Source organism: Lactuca saligna, chromosome 9 (genome assembly GCF_052625555.1).
Source record: "Lactuca saligna cultivar CGN05327 chromosome 9, ASM5262555v1, whole genome shotgun sequence".
Lineage (NCBI taxonomy): Eukaryota > Viridiplantae > Streptophyta > Magnoliopsida > Asterales > Asteraceae > Lactuca > Lactuca saligna.
In genome coordinates, this window is record NC_136425.1 from 101,648,173 (window position 1) to 101,661,968 (window position 13,796).

The 13,796-nt window shown below is 31.8% G+C and overlaps 1 protein-coding gene across 1 annotated transcript; it reads left to right on the plus strand.

Annotated features, from left to right (window-relative positions):
- The first annotated feature begins 3,625 nt into the window (after positions 1–3,625).
- LOC145015581 (rho GTPase-activating protein REN1-like) lies at positions 3,626–12,207 on the plus strand. The gene is made up of 24 exons (XM_078974053.1): positions 3,626–3,685; positions 3,848–4,038; positions 4,124–4,207; positions 4,375–4,411; positions 5,065–5,141; positions 5,211–5,281; positions 5,396–5,474; positions 5,825–5,969; positions 6,149–6,265; positions 6,370–6,447; positions 6,560–6,615; positions 6,729–6,798; positions 7,558–7,642; positions 9,120–9,363; positions 9,436–9,633; positions 9,727–9,831; positions 9,919–9,968; positions 10,097–10,157; positions 10,270–10,353; positions 10,542–10,610; positions 10,693–10,808; positions 11,062–11,113; positions 11,286–11,405; positions 11,491–12,207. Exons 2-24 carry the CDS (start codon positions 3,955–3,957, stop codon positions 11,767–11,769), a joined length of 2,361 nt encoding a protein of 786 aa, XP_078830179.1. The 5' UTR covers positions 3,626–3,685; positions 3,848–3,954; the 3' UTR covers positions 11,770–12,207.
- Positions 12,208–13,796: the final 1,589 nt, after the last annotated feature.

The window sequence follows — 13,796 nt, forward strand, 5'->3', positions numbered from 1 at the left end:
AAAACAAAGTTTAAATCTTTCATCCAACATATATCTCAAAGTATAAAATACATATACAGAAGAAAAAAGTTTAAATCTGAATAAAAAAAAAAAATTTAGATCTTTCATCTAGCATAGATCTCAAAGTATAAAATACATTACAGTTAATATCTGAAGAAAAAAGTTTAGATCTAAGAAAGAAGTTTAGATCTTTCATCTAGAAGAGATCTCAGGTAAACGGATAATATGCTCACATAGCACGTAAGTTGTATAAAATACTTCATATCTATGTGTAAGATGAAAGTGACTATGCACTCACTTGTTAAGGTGGTAATTCGGATAGCGCTCCACTTTTTAAAATAATCTCCTTTGACGAAACAACGGTTTTGCTAAAAAATCGAGTTCAGCGTGGGTAGAGATCCGAACTGAAAAACTCTTTTCTTGGAGCCTTCGGGAGCGTCGGGGCTTTCTTCTAGTGCTAGGGAAGTTTCCTAGGCTTGGGGGTGGTTTCGGATGTTTACAGAGAGAGAGAGAGAGAGAGAGAGAGAGAGAGAGAGAGAGTAGAGAGAGAAAGAGATGGAAAAAGGTGTGAGAAATTAGCTAGCCCTCACACCCCTTTTATAGGCCGAGGCTGCTGTCTACGCTGCGCCTACCTTCGGTGGTACATTAGGCGTTCCTCGGAACGTTGCACGTATTAGGGTATGCAACGCGTTCGTACGGTGAAGTGCCAATTTGCTATTGGTGCACTGTGGCTTCTTCCAGACTGAGCAATGCGAGACCGTGAGGCGTATAGGCTTCGTACGCGAGGCGTCCCATGGTACGCTGAGCGTAGTCCTCGCACCAGCCTCGTATTTTACACCTTCGACATCTAAAATTCGTAACTTTCGCATACAAGTTCCGTTTTCAACGTTCTTTATATCCATGCGTAGGTGGAAACGTACTCTACAACTTTTTTTTAGACTCCGTCGGCTAATTTTGACTATATTTTTAAAATTATATTTTAACAGGTCGGGACAGGAAAAGTCCATTAAAAACTCATAACTTCGTCGTCCGTTGTCTGTATTCGCCCGTCTTTTTATTGTTGAGCTCCGATTAACGAGATCTTCGATTCTCGTTTAGGTCTTGTCGGTTAAAAATCCGTCGATCTAAAATTTGAACTCCGGGTTGCACACTCTTATGACAAATCTTAGAAAATTGATAACTTCCTCATACGACGTTAGATTTGGACGTTCTTTTTATGTACGCTATCGATTTAACGTATAGTGCGACTTTTGTTTAGATCGCTAAGGCTATAAAGTACTTTATCATAAACTCAATTTTTACGTCACGCAACGTCGTGAAACTTCGACATGTCATAACTTCTTCGTTATAACTCGTATTTCCGCTTTCTTTATATCTCCGAAGTCTTTGTCATGACCATTATAACTCTCTTCATGGATATCGAGTTTATTTAACATTTACTTTTTGACATTTATTTTTATTCTTAATTTATTATATCATTTTAAACAAGTATAAAGCATATAAATTCATATAATTCGCATAATACTCAAATAATTCATTTTTATTACTTCAAAATAAGTTATATTTTTTGACCTTTACTATTACATCATCACATCAATGCTTAGCCTCGAAACACGGACGTTACACTATATCAGAGTCTTTTATACTAATTCTACATCATATACATGTGCAATTATAATTATCGAATATAACCCACGATGAGTACACACTTAATTAATCATGTAGCGACTTAATTAACGCTACCATGTCTCGAAGACTGAGTAATTGCTTTGTAACCCAACAAAAAATCCTAATCAAACTCATCATAAAGAAGATAAAGGGATAAACCACAAACCAAAAATTAGGTGTTACGATTTAACTTTCATTATTTACATAAAAGGTCCATTAGATCTAAGCAATAGATCTTAATATTGAAATGGTCCAACAATGTTGTCATCCTTTTAATGTTCTTGATTTAATATATATATATATATATATATATATATATATATATATATATATATATATATATATATATATATATATATATACAAAAACAAAATCCAAGGGTTGCATATGTTAACAAACTTTATAGGCATTAGTTCGTAACAAATCCATCACTGACAACATTAAAGACAAATTATCAATGGATTACCGACAGACTATAACACATTTACACTAAAATTAAGGGTAAGTTGTGCTAGCTCAGGCTAGCTCGAGCTCTATATTAAGTCAACTCATGTATATGGGGTGAGGTTTGAAACATAGTTTTGTAATTATAAACTACAAACCAGACTATAAAATTTTTAAATTGTAAGGTGTGGTATGATGTGATACAAACGGTATTATTAAGTCTGCTCATATATAGGCGGTGAGGTTTGAAAAATAATTTTGTAATTATAAACTACAAACCGCACAATAAAAATTGTAGATCGTAAGGTTCGGTATGGTGCACTAGTGGTGCACGAAGGCAGTTTTTAAGGTTTTAAACATGGTTTTATAATTATAAACTACAAACCGCAGTATAAAATTTTAAATTGTAAGGTGCGGTATGATGTGGTACAGACGGTTTTATTAAGTCCACTCATGTATAGTTGATGAGGTTTGAAACACAACTTTGTAATTATAAACTGCAAACCGCACTATAACAATATTAAATTGTAAAGTGTGGTATGATGTAGTGCAATCGGGTTGTGAGGTATATGTCGTTTGATAAACACCATGACTTTTGACAAAAATATAAAAACCTATATTTTTCGCAAATTGCATCAAACATCAGTGTACGGTTGTTAAGATTGGGATCTGGATCGTAAGATCCTACGACCCTACTTATAAAAACCTTGCCAGATCGCAGTGTGATCGTTTTATATGTAAGATTGCAGATATCATCGTAGGATCGGGATCGGGATCCAATCCGAACATACCATTCCATGAAAATTGCCAAATTTTGATTCAATTTTTATTATCTTTACCCATTTACTGATTAACGTGGTCTCATTACCTACTGTGCAGTTGAGAATAACCTTATTCTTGTGCTGTTTTTTGAACCATAAACGACCAACAACCATATTTTTTTTTCCTTCTTGCATTTTACCCTCATCGATGGTAAAATTTCTGATTTAGCATTAACTTGTTATTAGTTTCTTCTTTCAACTAAAAGCTCAACAATAGTAGATTTAGCGAGTCTTTTGCAGTTTCTTTCTTTTTACTTTTCAAACATTTTTCCTTGAAAACTTGAAAAATTGTAGTTTTTAATTGAGTTTCAAAAGTTGGAATTGTTATTGAATAACATGAAGGTTGTAAGTTGCTATTTTTATATGATAAATTATTAGTATTAATATTTCTTTTAGCTATTTCATCATGCCATTAACCACTACATAATGATATACATATACCGAAAAAGTTTGATACTTATATTTTTTTGTAATGTTTTCCCATGCCATCGTATGTAAAATTAAGATCTTGACAACCTAGAGATTAAAAAAAAAGAGTCTTATACGGGGTGCATGTAATGTGTAAAATCAACGTGGAATAAGACAATGAACCCTGAAAATTGGGAAGAAATGATTACGAGGTCCCAATTTTTTCTTGACCATCGGGTTTCCGTTAGAAAATCCAAATCCCCTTCCTCTTTTCGCCCTTTCCCATTCCCATCATCTCCCAAATTTCTTGTAAATTAAAGTCTATAATTTCTTCTTCAATAAGGGTACCCGTTTCTGCTATGTTTTTCTTTTATATCATCTCTACAACTATTGCCTCGATTCTTCAACACATTTGATTTGTATCATCGATTTTGTGATCCGGGTGATAATTCATTGTTTAATTATCGTCAATAAATTTATTAAGACATGTTGTGGTTGTAATGCAGGCGACTGATTTAATTTGAATGAAAATAGATATCGTCGGATGCAATTTCGGATGGCTTAATGCCTAACACCAAAACTCATAACGCTGATTCGTAAAACAAATTCGAATATGAACAGACTTGATTCGAAGAAAAACTATGCTGATTTTAAAAATCACCATGATTCCCAAATCAATGCTGATCCTCATCCTCCGGTATAATTTATCTTTAATATTATCAAATACTTGTTCATTTGGAGTATATAATGCATGATCATTTTTTTTATTAATCTTGTTTTAGGGAGATGGTGGTGGTGATAATCTGCCACCGCTTCCTGCAGGTTCTGAACAGCCGGAGAGACAACCATCTCATAATGGCAACAAGGCATGCATTTTATTTGCTACTTATCATAATGTTTCAGAAATTGAAAAAAAAAATAGTATTAACTATTAAGACGTCTAATTTTCTCATTTGAAATGTTTATTGTGACTTTAAAATTGAAAAACTAGGTTGGTTATGTTTAAACAAATGAATTAATTCATGGTTTGCAGGTTTACAAGAGTGGCCCGTTATTTTTGTCATCAAAAGGTGTGATATTATTATCTTTTTTGTACTTAAGTATTATAAGTGTTGAACTTTTTTTTTTTTTTTTTTTTTTTCATGTGTTTACTTTTTCATCATCATATCATCTTTTCCACCATACTTCTAGTAGTAAAAAGGTGAAAATCCATGAATAAGGTTTGAGGTTCAATCATTGACATTATCTTTCTTGTTGTGGGGACATTAAACATTCCTATTTATAGCTAAATACAAGAAATATCAATGCACTTAATCTATTTTTCTATCACAGCAACCTACTTTCATTGCTTTTTATTAGAACATCGTACTTCCATTTTTTCTTCTATCAATGTGTTGTACTTTGAAAAATCGATCAATTTATAGCATTATGCTTACACCCTTTTTCAATTTTGAAAATTATATCCAACTATAGTTAGTGAAAAATGTTGTTGCATTTAGATGATATCAATATAATTGTTAGATTTTTTTCTACCTAGAATGCTTTATTAGGAAGAAATGAAAGTAGCATCATATGATAAATTATTCAATAAAAGTACAATACGATTTCTTGCTTTTAACCCTATTATAATAATAAGAGACTTCTCTTTTATTTTGTCCGCTATTGTTTCATATATATTATTGATTATGCATGTTTACTTATCCATTTTACACATCTTGTATAGGGATTGGCTGGACTTCTTGGAAGAAAAGGTGGTTTATATTAACCGAAACCTCATTGGTCTTCTTCCGAAGTGATCCAGTAAGTTGAATACTTTTATACTTTTGTAATATCAGAAATTCATCCATTAAATGTTTTGTTAATATTCAGAATGCATCACCTCAAAAGGCAGGGGATTCGAATCTGACCCTTGGTGGCATAGACCTCAACAGTTCAGGCAGGTTGGCCAACATTTATTACACCCATCAAATCACCTTATAAAAAAGCCTGCAAATTTTTGTCCAATTGATATCAGTCTGCTCACACTGAGCCTTATTTGTGTTTTCATGTTTCAGTGTTGTTGTGAAAGCAGATAAGAAACTATTGACAGTGCTATTCCCTGATGGTGGTGATGGAAGAGCTTTTACTCTCAAGGTTTTTATTTTGTTTAATGTCATTACTCATTACATTAAGGGTTAATGTGGTAAATGGGTAAAACAACCTTTTTTTTTAATTCAAAACACCATTGTATTAAAAACTGTATCAGAAAATAATCAACCGAAGCTCCATGTTCACAAAATACGATTATTTGAATGTCTTCAAATGATATTTTGTGAACAAAAGTAAATAGTTTGGTGTTGTAAAATACACAAATAGTTGGTTACCCATTTATGACATTAACCCTTACGTACTTGAACCCCTTACTGCTAGGGAAAACATATAGGGACTTCTAATGGCATAAATGACTTCAACATTTTTTTTTATTATTTTTTTTATAAATATAGGCTGAAACTTCCGAGGATTTGTTTGAGTGGAAAGATGCATTGGAAGCAGCTTTGTCAAATGCACCAAGTGCAGGGATAGAGCAAGGACAAAATGGGACACCAAAAAACGAAAAGGGTGATACTCATGACGGTTCTCAGGAACAGTGTAAGATTCTTCTTATGTCAGCCACCTAACAGATCACTGTATACCTGATTTACTATGTGGGCCAACTCAGAGGTTGTGTACTTGAAAAACATTGCAAGAAAGAAGAATAATTGTAGAAACATATATACAAATGCTTATGCTTTTTTTTTTTTTAATATAATTATTTATATATCCAACAGCAAAAGACGAAACAACAAAATCAATCGTACTAGGTCGACCCATCTTACTTGCATTGGAAGATATAGATGGAACTCCATCTTTCTTAGAGAAAGCACTTTGTTATGTAGAAGACTTTGGTGAGAACAATCATATACATCCTTTTTATGATTGTATTTTGTCTAAAACTAATATTTTTCAGTTAAGTTGATTTGTTAATTTGTCCTTTTTTACATGATGCCAGGTGTCAATGTAGAAGGAATCTTGCGACAAGCTGCAGATGTCGATGATGTTGAGCATCGTATTCGAGAGTATGAACAAGGTGAGTGACATAATCTAGGAAGCTATTTTTTTTTTTTCATAGTGTAGAAAGAAAGGCAAAGTTTTCGTTATTTATTTTTTTCTTGCCAGTCATTTTCTCAAATCTGTTACAGGAAAAATAGAGTTTACTGCAGATGAGGATGGACATGTTATAGGAGATTGTATAAAGGTATGGTAATTATGTAAATTAACTTTTATTTATATTATTGTTTTACTTTCTGTTTATTATTTAATTTTATAAAAAATGTAACTATGGTTAATTTTTTTACCATACTGTTTTAGTATGTTCTCCGTGAGATGCCATCACCACCGGTCCCAGCATCTTGCTGTGCTGCTTTATTAGAAGCATATCGTAAGATTTCTCACTGTATATTTACAACGGTTTAAATTTAAGAAATAGCAACATACTTTGAAAAAACTGTACAATTAAACACAAAGCTTATTTCACTAATGTAGATGAGTAGATCATTATCAAATTACGATTATTTGAAAGTAAAAAATAATATAAAAGGAAAGGAAAATTAAGTAATCTAACCGTTATGAAAGAGGTTTTTTTTTTTGGATTCCTAACGCGCCATCCTAGATTTGATCTTTAAATTTTGTAGTAATTTTTTAATTTTTTTTTCCAATTTCTTTTTTGAAAGAAAAAATATCCCTACTTATGTCCGGAATCTATATTTTAAAGTGTTTAGTGTCACTGTTTTTCAATAAAATGTCTAATTTATGCACTAAATCATATATAGTTCACATTAATATGGTTGTTTAATATTTTGTTAAATTTAAGTAAAAAACATGGTTTTTTCTAGAAATTTTGGAGTTGTTAATCGGATTTCTGGCTTGTTGTTGAAATTCCAGAGTTTTTTTTTCTTTTTTTTTCGAAATCCAAAATTTCAAGCTGGAATCCTGAATGTTGGTCCAGAATTCAGATGGAGATATATTTTTTTGTTAGAAAAATGTTTTTTCTTGATTTGGATATTGTCTTATTCCCGGGTCAAATGGTTTTTTTTTTTTTCCTAAAAATATTTTTTTATAGTTATTTTCGTGATACTTAATTACCTAAAAAGAAATGTAAAGTATAATTATGAAATTGTTTTCTTGTTGTTATGGTCAGGAACCGATCGAGCTACTAAAGTCGGTGCCATTCGTGCAGCCATTTGTGACACATTCCCAGAACCAAATCGTCGGTTATTACAAAGGTAATTAACAATATAATTTCAAATTACTTCATCAATATAAAATTATACTATATATTGATTTGAAAGTACTTAAGAATAGTATTCTTCGGGAGGTTTAGACTTTTGCTGCTAGACCTTTTTATTTTGGAATTTTGCCATAGGGTTTTTACATATGGACAAATTTATTCCTTGTTAGTATATATATATATATATATATATATATATATATATATATATATATATATATATATATATATATATACTAGGGGTGAAACCCGTATGTTATACGGGTTTGATAAAGCAAAAAAATTAAATATAAAAGTTTAAGCAAAATTTTATTTAAATTTGAAATTTTAGATTTGAAATTTAAAATTTAAAATTTATATTTAAAAGGAAACATATTAAATATTATATAAATACTATTATTGTAATTTATTGGTTATTTTCAACTATGGCAATTATTAATTGAGGTGTAAATATGATTGTTAGTTAAGAAAATATTAAAAAAAATAAGAAAATGATAAATGGAAAAAATATTTAATCAAAATTACCAAAAAATAACATGTATCCAAATTAATAAGAAAGTAACATGTGGCAAAAGTATTTTCATTTATTAAGGAGGATATATATATATATATATATATATATATATATATATATATATATATATATATATTTTCTAAAACAGCCGATGTTTAAGATTTTCAATGTTGTTAGGTTTGGCTTCTATGTAAAAAATAAATTAAAAAAATTGTCCTCGTAAACAGAAAATATCATTATGTATTTGTTTCCCAGAAACGATCTATATGTTTAAAAAATTGCAAAAATAGTCCGTATGTAATAGAAAATTTGCAATTTACTCCCCCGCAATATATCACCATGTTCGCCCCTACAACTTTTTACAAAAACAACCCTTATGTTTAAGATTTTCGTATGATGTTAGATTTGGTCCCTATGTAGAAAATAAATTATAAAAATTGTCCCTGTAATTTATAAAAAAAATAGATTGTGCATTTTTTTTACAGAAACAGTCTATATGCTTAAAAAAATTACAAAAATAGTCCGTATGTAATAGAAAATTTGCAATTTACTTCCTCGCAATATATTACCATGTTCGCCCCTACAACTTTTTACAAAAATAACCCGTATGTTTAAGATTTTCGCATGTTGCCAGATTTGATCTCTATGTAGAAAATAAATTAGAGAAATTGTCCCTCTAATTTATAGAAAATACAATGTGCATTTTTTTTACAAAAACGGTATATATGTTTAAAAAAATTACAAAAATAGTCCGTACGTAGTAGAAAATTTGCAATTTACTCCCCCCCCCCCCCCCCCATATATTGCCATGTTTGTCCCTACACTTTTTGTTTCCACACTTTGGCCACATAAGTTTTGTATATTTGCAGGTTTGCTCCTTACACTTTCCTAGTTATGCAATTTGCAAACCCCCTGTCACATCAACCTAGTTACAATAATTTGTAAATAACTTGTTCAGGATATTGATAATGATGGAAGCTGTTGCTGAAAACAAGACCGTGAATCGAATGAGTGTTTCGGCAGTTGCTGCCTGTATGTCACCATTACTTCTTCGACCGCTTTTGGCCGGTGAAGTTGACCTCGGAAAGGGACCGGACATGGGCGGCGATGGGTCTGTTCAACTTCTACAGGCGGCTGCAGCCGCCAATCATGCTCAAGCAATTGTTATCATCCTCATAGAGGAATACGATAAAATATTCGGGGTACTTTTTAAATATCCTTTTTATTCATCAACATTAATCTATGATGTTTATACAAATTAGAGGTATTTGCAGGAAGAAGACATGTTAAGTGATCTATACTCGGACTCAGATGAATATGGAAGTGAGAGTGAAGAGGTTAGTGATGAGTACTATGAAGAGGATGAAGATGATGAGGATGTGGATGTTGAAAATAGATCCGAGCATTCTTGTTCATATGAAGATTCCGAGAGTGTTAGTTATAGTGAAAGTGGAGATGATGATCACAGCAAGGTTAGATTTTTGACTAAGTTTTTCCTTCTTGGAGATGAAAAAGAAAATTATACTCTCCACCATTGATTTATGGAATGTTTTAATACATTGTAGGGTTCTGTTAGCTCAAATTCTGTTTCCAATGAAGCTACTGATGATGTAGAAGATAGTCTTTTAGATGATGAAGAGTTCATTATCAAGAAACCCAAACGAACTAACGTAAATCTTGATGAGACAAAAGTTGTAATAATTTATTTTCCATTTACTGTTTGCATGTTAATAGCGTTTAATATTTATATAATGCAGATAAAGAAGGGATCACCCTTGGAAAGCATTGATTTAGTAACCGAACAACAGTAAGCAAACACTTTTATGATCAGCATAATAATCAAGACTTGAGTGTTCTAATATTAAATGTTTATACTTTATATTTATATAATGAAAGCATTGATTTATTGACTTTCTTTATTCTATTGCTAATTAGAGCTGAAATTTTGAGGCTTGAGGTTGCTAAAATTAAATTGAAAGAGAGAATTGAAGCAGAGGTAGTAACTTTCATATTCTTGATCACTCTTCAACCAAGATTAATTTTTTAAAGAATGCTGATATTCACACTGATTTCTTTTATTTATTTATTTATTTATTTTTTGATTACAGGCCAAAAGAAATACAGTTTTGAAAGAAGATTTGGTGAAAAAGAAGAATTCGTTAGAGGCACGTCGTGTCTCTTTTGCAGAAGGGGTATTTACCTGATTTATGATTGCGAACCTTTTCTCTTCTATATTTTGATCTGAAACATTATATAAATATGCCAAAACTGTATTTACCTAAAATGCAAACCACATGGACAAATTTTGCAGTTTTGTCGATGAATATCTATCAGCTTGGAATTTTGTTACTTCTTAACATCTTTTCAATTGTTTTCGTAGGTGTCAAGATTAGAGGAAGAGTTGCAGAAGGAGAAAGCGACACAAGGAGCTATACAATCTTCTGTTGATGTAAAAGTTTATTTTCTTTCGTAGTCTCTTGTTTATTAGTTGTAGGTTTTCCTTATATCATTAACTTCTAGATGTTCTAAAGACAAATGCAGATCCAGATGATACCCATCAGGAAGTGGCTGATGATTCTGAATTACAAAATCAACCTCGAGAACAAAGCTCTGGTTCCCAACCACTTTCTCCTGATCTTGGAAAAGTGTAATCTCTAGTTCCTTCATTTTTTTTGAAACTTTTCATCATATGCTCACCTGTCACTTTCACTGTCATTGTCATTGTCATTGTCACTGCACTGCTTCTGTGTTACAACTTTTTATCATATGCTCACATGTCATGATCACGGTTACGGTCATGATCACAGTCACAGTCACTGTCACTGTCGCTATGTTATTGTTACTGGTATTGTGAAAGTATAAAATTTGTTTTTCAGACACCTAACTTTTTTTGGTTACAGAAAAGATAAAGAGAAGGATCGTTTATCTAAAACTACTTCCCATAGGAGAAAGGTAACAATACTAGCAACATATCTAATTAGATCCCATTTGTTACCCATTTATCTATATTAAACTTGAACTGAGACTAATCCTAATGGGACACAAACTCTAATTTTTTGCCCTACATTAAAAGGTGACATCGAAAATAACCCTAAAAAGTTTTTGTTTAATTTGTTTGTAACAGGAGACACATTCTAGCAAGGAACACGTTGATAAAAATCCATTTCATTCATTTTCAAGTAAACATCCTGAACGGAGTATAAGCAAGTGTACAAGCTCCAGAAGGCCCCCTCCAAAAGCTGAGGTACATATTTTGTATATTTTTCTCTCTAAAAGTTTCATTTAATACTCAGTGACTGAATTTAAACATGTTTGTATTTGTTTGACAGGCAGCTAATACAACTTCAGCTTTGTCCAAAATAACAAACCGACTCAATTTTCTGAAAGAAAAACGAACACAAATAGCTGATGATCTGCAGAATGTGGACAAAGATTCTAAAACTCATAAACAGCAGCATAAAGGGAGTAAAAAATGGTCAGAATCGCCTCCAATACCTGATGAATCTCACATAAAATCATCCGATAAAGGAAAAGAAAGCTCTTTTCAACAAAAGGAAACTTCTATGGATAAAGGAAGATCTGAAGATCAATCAACACACTCCAGATGATCCCATGGAAGTTTTTTTTTTCTTGATTTTTTTTGGGGTAAAACGTTACTGTTTTGATATATTAGATGGGTATTGTAAGCAAAAGTTTATTGAAAGACTGCTAAGGATACGAATGCAGAAGTCTGGAGAAGTTTGATCGACTGTTTTTGATCGGTTTTTGTGATTTTAATGATGGGAATTCGTTGATTAGTGATGTTTTCTGTAATTAGTAATCCTCCGTTTGTAAATGCAACTATTATTTTTATTTTTTTAATGATTTTAATGTGGACCTACTAGTTTGATGATTAAGGCGCTATTTTTTTTTTTTTTGAATCTCCATTGGTTTGTAAGTTAACCCGGATGAGTCATTTTCTCCTCAAGAGCTTTTATTTTTATGGGAAGTACTCTGAAGGGTAACTATTTATACTATTTATTGAGTTTGTTTTCATTTGATTTTTTTTACCCAATATACTATCGAACTTGTTTATGTTCATCATAACCTTTTTTACTGGCTATCACCTATGATAACTGGTCAAAGGGTTATGGTGAACATAAACAACAAGTTCGATGATATATTAGGTAAAAAAAAAAAGGACTAAATGAGAATAAATTCAACAGTTGGTTATCATCCCTAAGTCATTTTCCCTTTACTCATTTATAGAAAATCTTGCATCATCTTTTGATCATCTTAATGACTTTATGAGATTCATTCTTGCTTAACATAACCTACTAAAGAACATTATTCATACATGTACAACTTTGTAATGCACTTAATATTTATAAGGGGAATCTTGATTAAGCAGCTTCATTTCATGACTACATTTATATTTCCAATCAAATGATTTATCGTATCATGGATTTTGAACAAGTCTATAAACGAGTGGAAACACAAGTGTTTTAATTTTTTAGTTTACTAGGCTTTAAGATCGAATTCTTGGGATAAGATACAACATCAATATGTCCAAGATCCTGTAGCTTTTGCGGACACATTACCATAATATACCTTGAGGTAAACGTTTATGTTGATAAAGATACCTCACATACGCAGTCATATTCTTTTGCGGAGAGCTGTTGGCAACTAACCACAACAAGCATAGCATAAACCATGCTTTAACGAAGCTACCCCTCCGAAATGCTTTTCATGTACATTATGGCTTAAGAAGGTTGCAGTCTTTGATACTTTTGCTACTTTAATTTCATTTAACTTATTGGGGAAAATGACTCAGGAGGATAACCAACTGTTGAGTTTGTTCTCATTTGGTCTCTATCCTTTTTGTGTACTTAATATACCATCAAACTTCTTGTTTGTAATCACCATAACCCTTTTGACAGGCTATCACCTGTGATAACCGCTCAAAGGGTTATGGTGAACACAAACAACAAGTTTGATGATATATTGACTACAAAAAAAAAGGAAAGTGGCCAAATGAGAACAAAAGCAACAGTTAGTTACCTTCTAGAGTCATTTTTCCTTTATCTTTAGCAGAAGATATAGATTTGAGCTTTTTATTGCTATCATTGTTTTTCTATAAGTTGCGCCAATTTTGTTTTTTCATATCTGGAGGTTTTGTTTGTTTGAAGCAAGGTTCTAAATGGCATGAAGTGTGGCGTGACAGCAAGGTCAAGCCTCAAGCCATGACGAGTCATAACATTTTTCAATGCGTGATAAGTTTTTATACATTAAATAGGTATATCACATAATTATAGAATTATATAAATGTAACAAGTTTTTAGAAGTGTTATATTGTCACACCCCCGGACCACACGGTGGAAACATCCGGAGGCGGATGACTTCATCGTGCAGTATCATAACAATTGAGTATAAATGAAACAGAGCAATCTAAACATCATACATTGAGATAACAAACTTATATTGTTTATACATTGTATTTGTCCTTCGAGTTACACAAAAGAGACATAAGCAGAAAAATTCCAAACTACAGCTAAATAGTCCTGCATCCACGTCCCATTTCACCTGCTTACTAGATCCTTGAAAATACAAGTTGTTTTGAAAAGCATCAACTATAAAGTTAGTGAGTTCATAAGCA

What these genes read in the sequence shown, in the direction of transcription:
- LOC145015581 (XM_078974053.1), top strand. Translation starts at nt 3,955, where the DNA reads ATGAACAGACTTGATTCGAAGAAAAACTATGCTGATTTTAAAAATCAC. An exon ending in TGCTTTATTAGAAGCATATC is followed by an intron (nt 6,799 to 7,557) that starts GTAAGATTTCTC and finishes TGTTATGGTCAG; the next exon opens with GAACCGATCGAGCTACTAAA. An exon ending in AATACGATAAAATATTCGGG is followed by an intron (nt 9,364 to 9,435) that starts GTACTTTTTAAA and finishes AGGTATTTGCAG; the next exon opens with GAAGAAGACATGTTAAGTGA.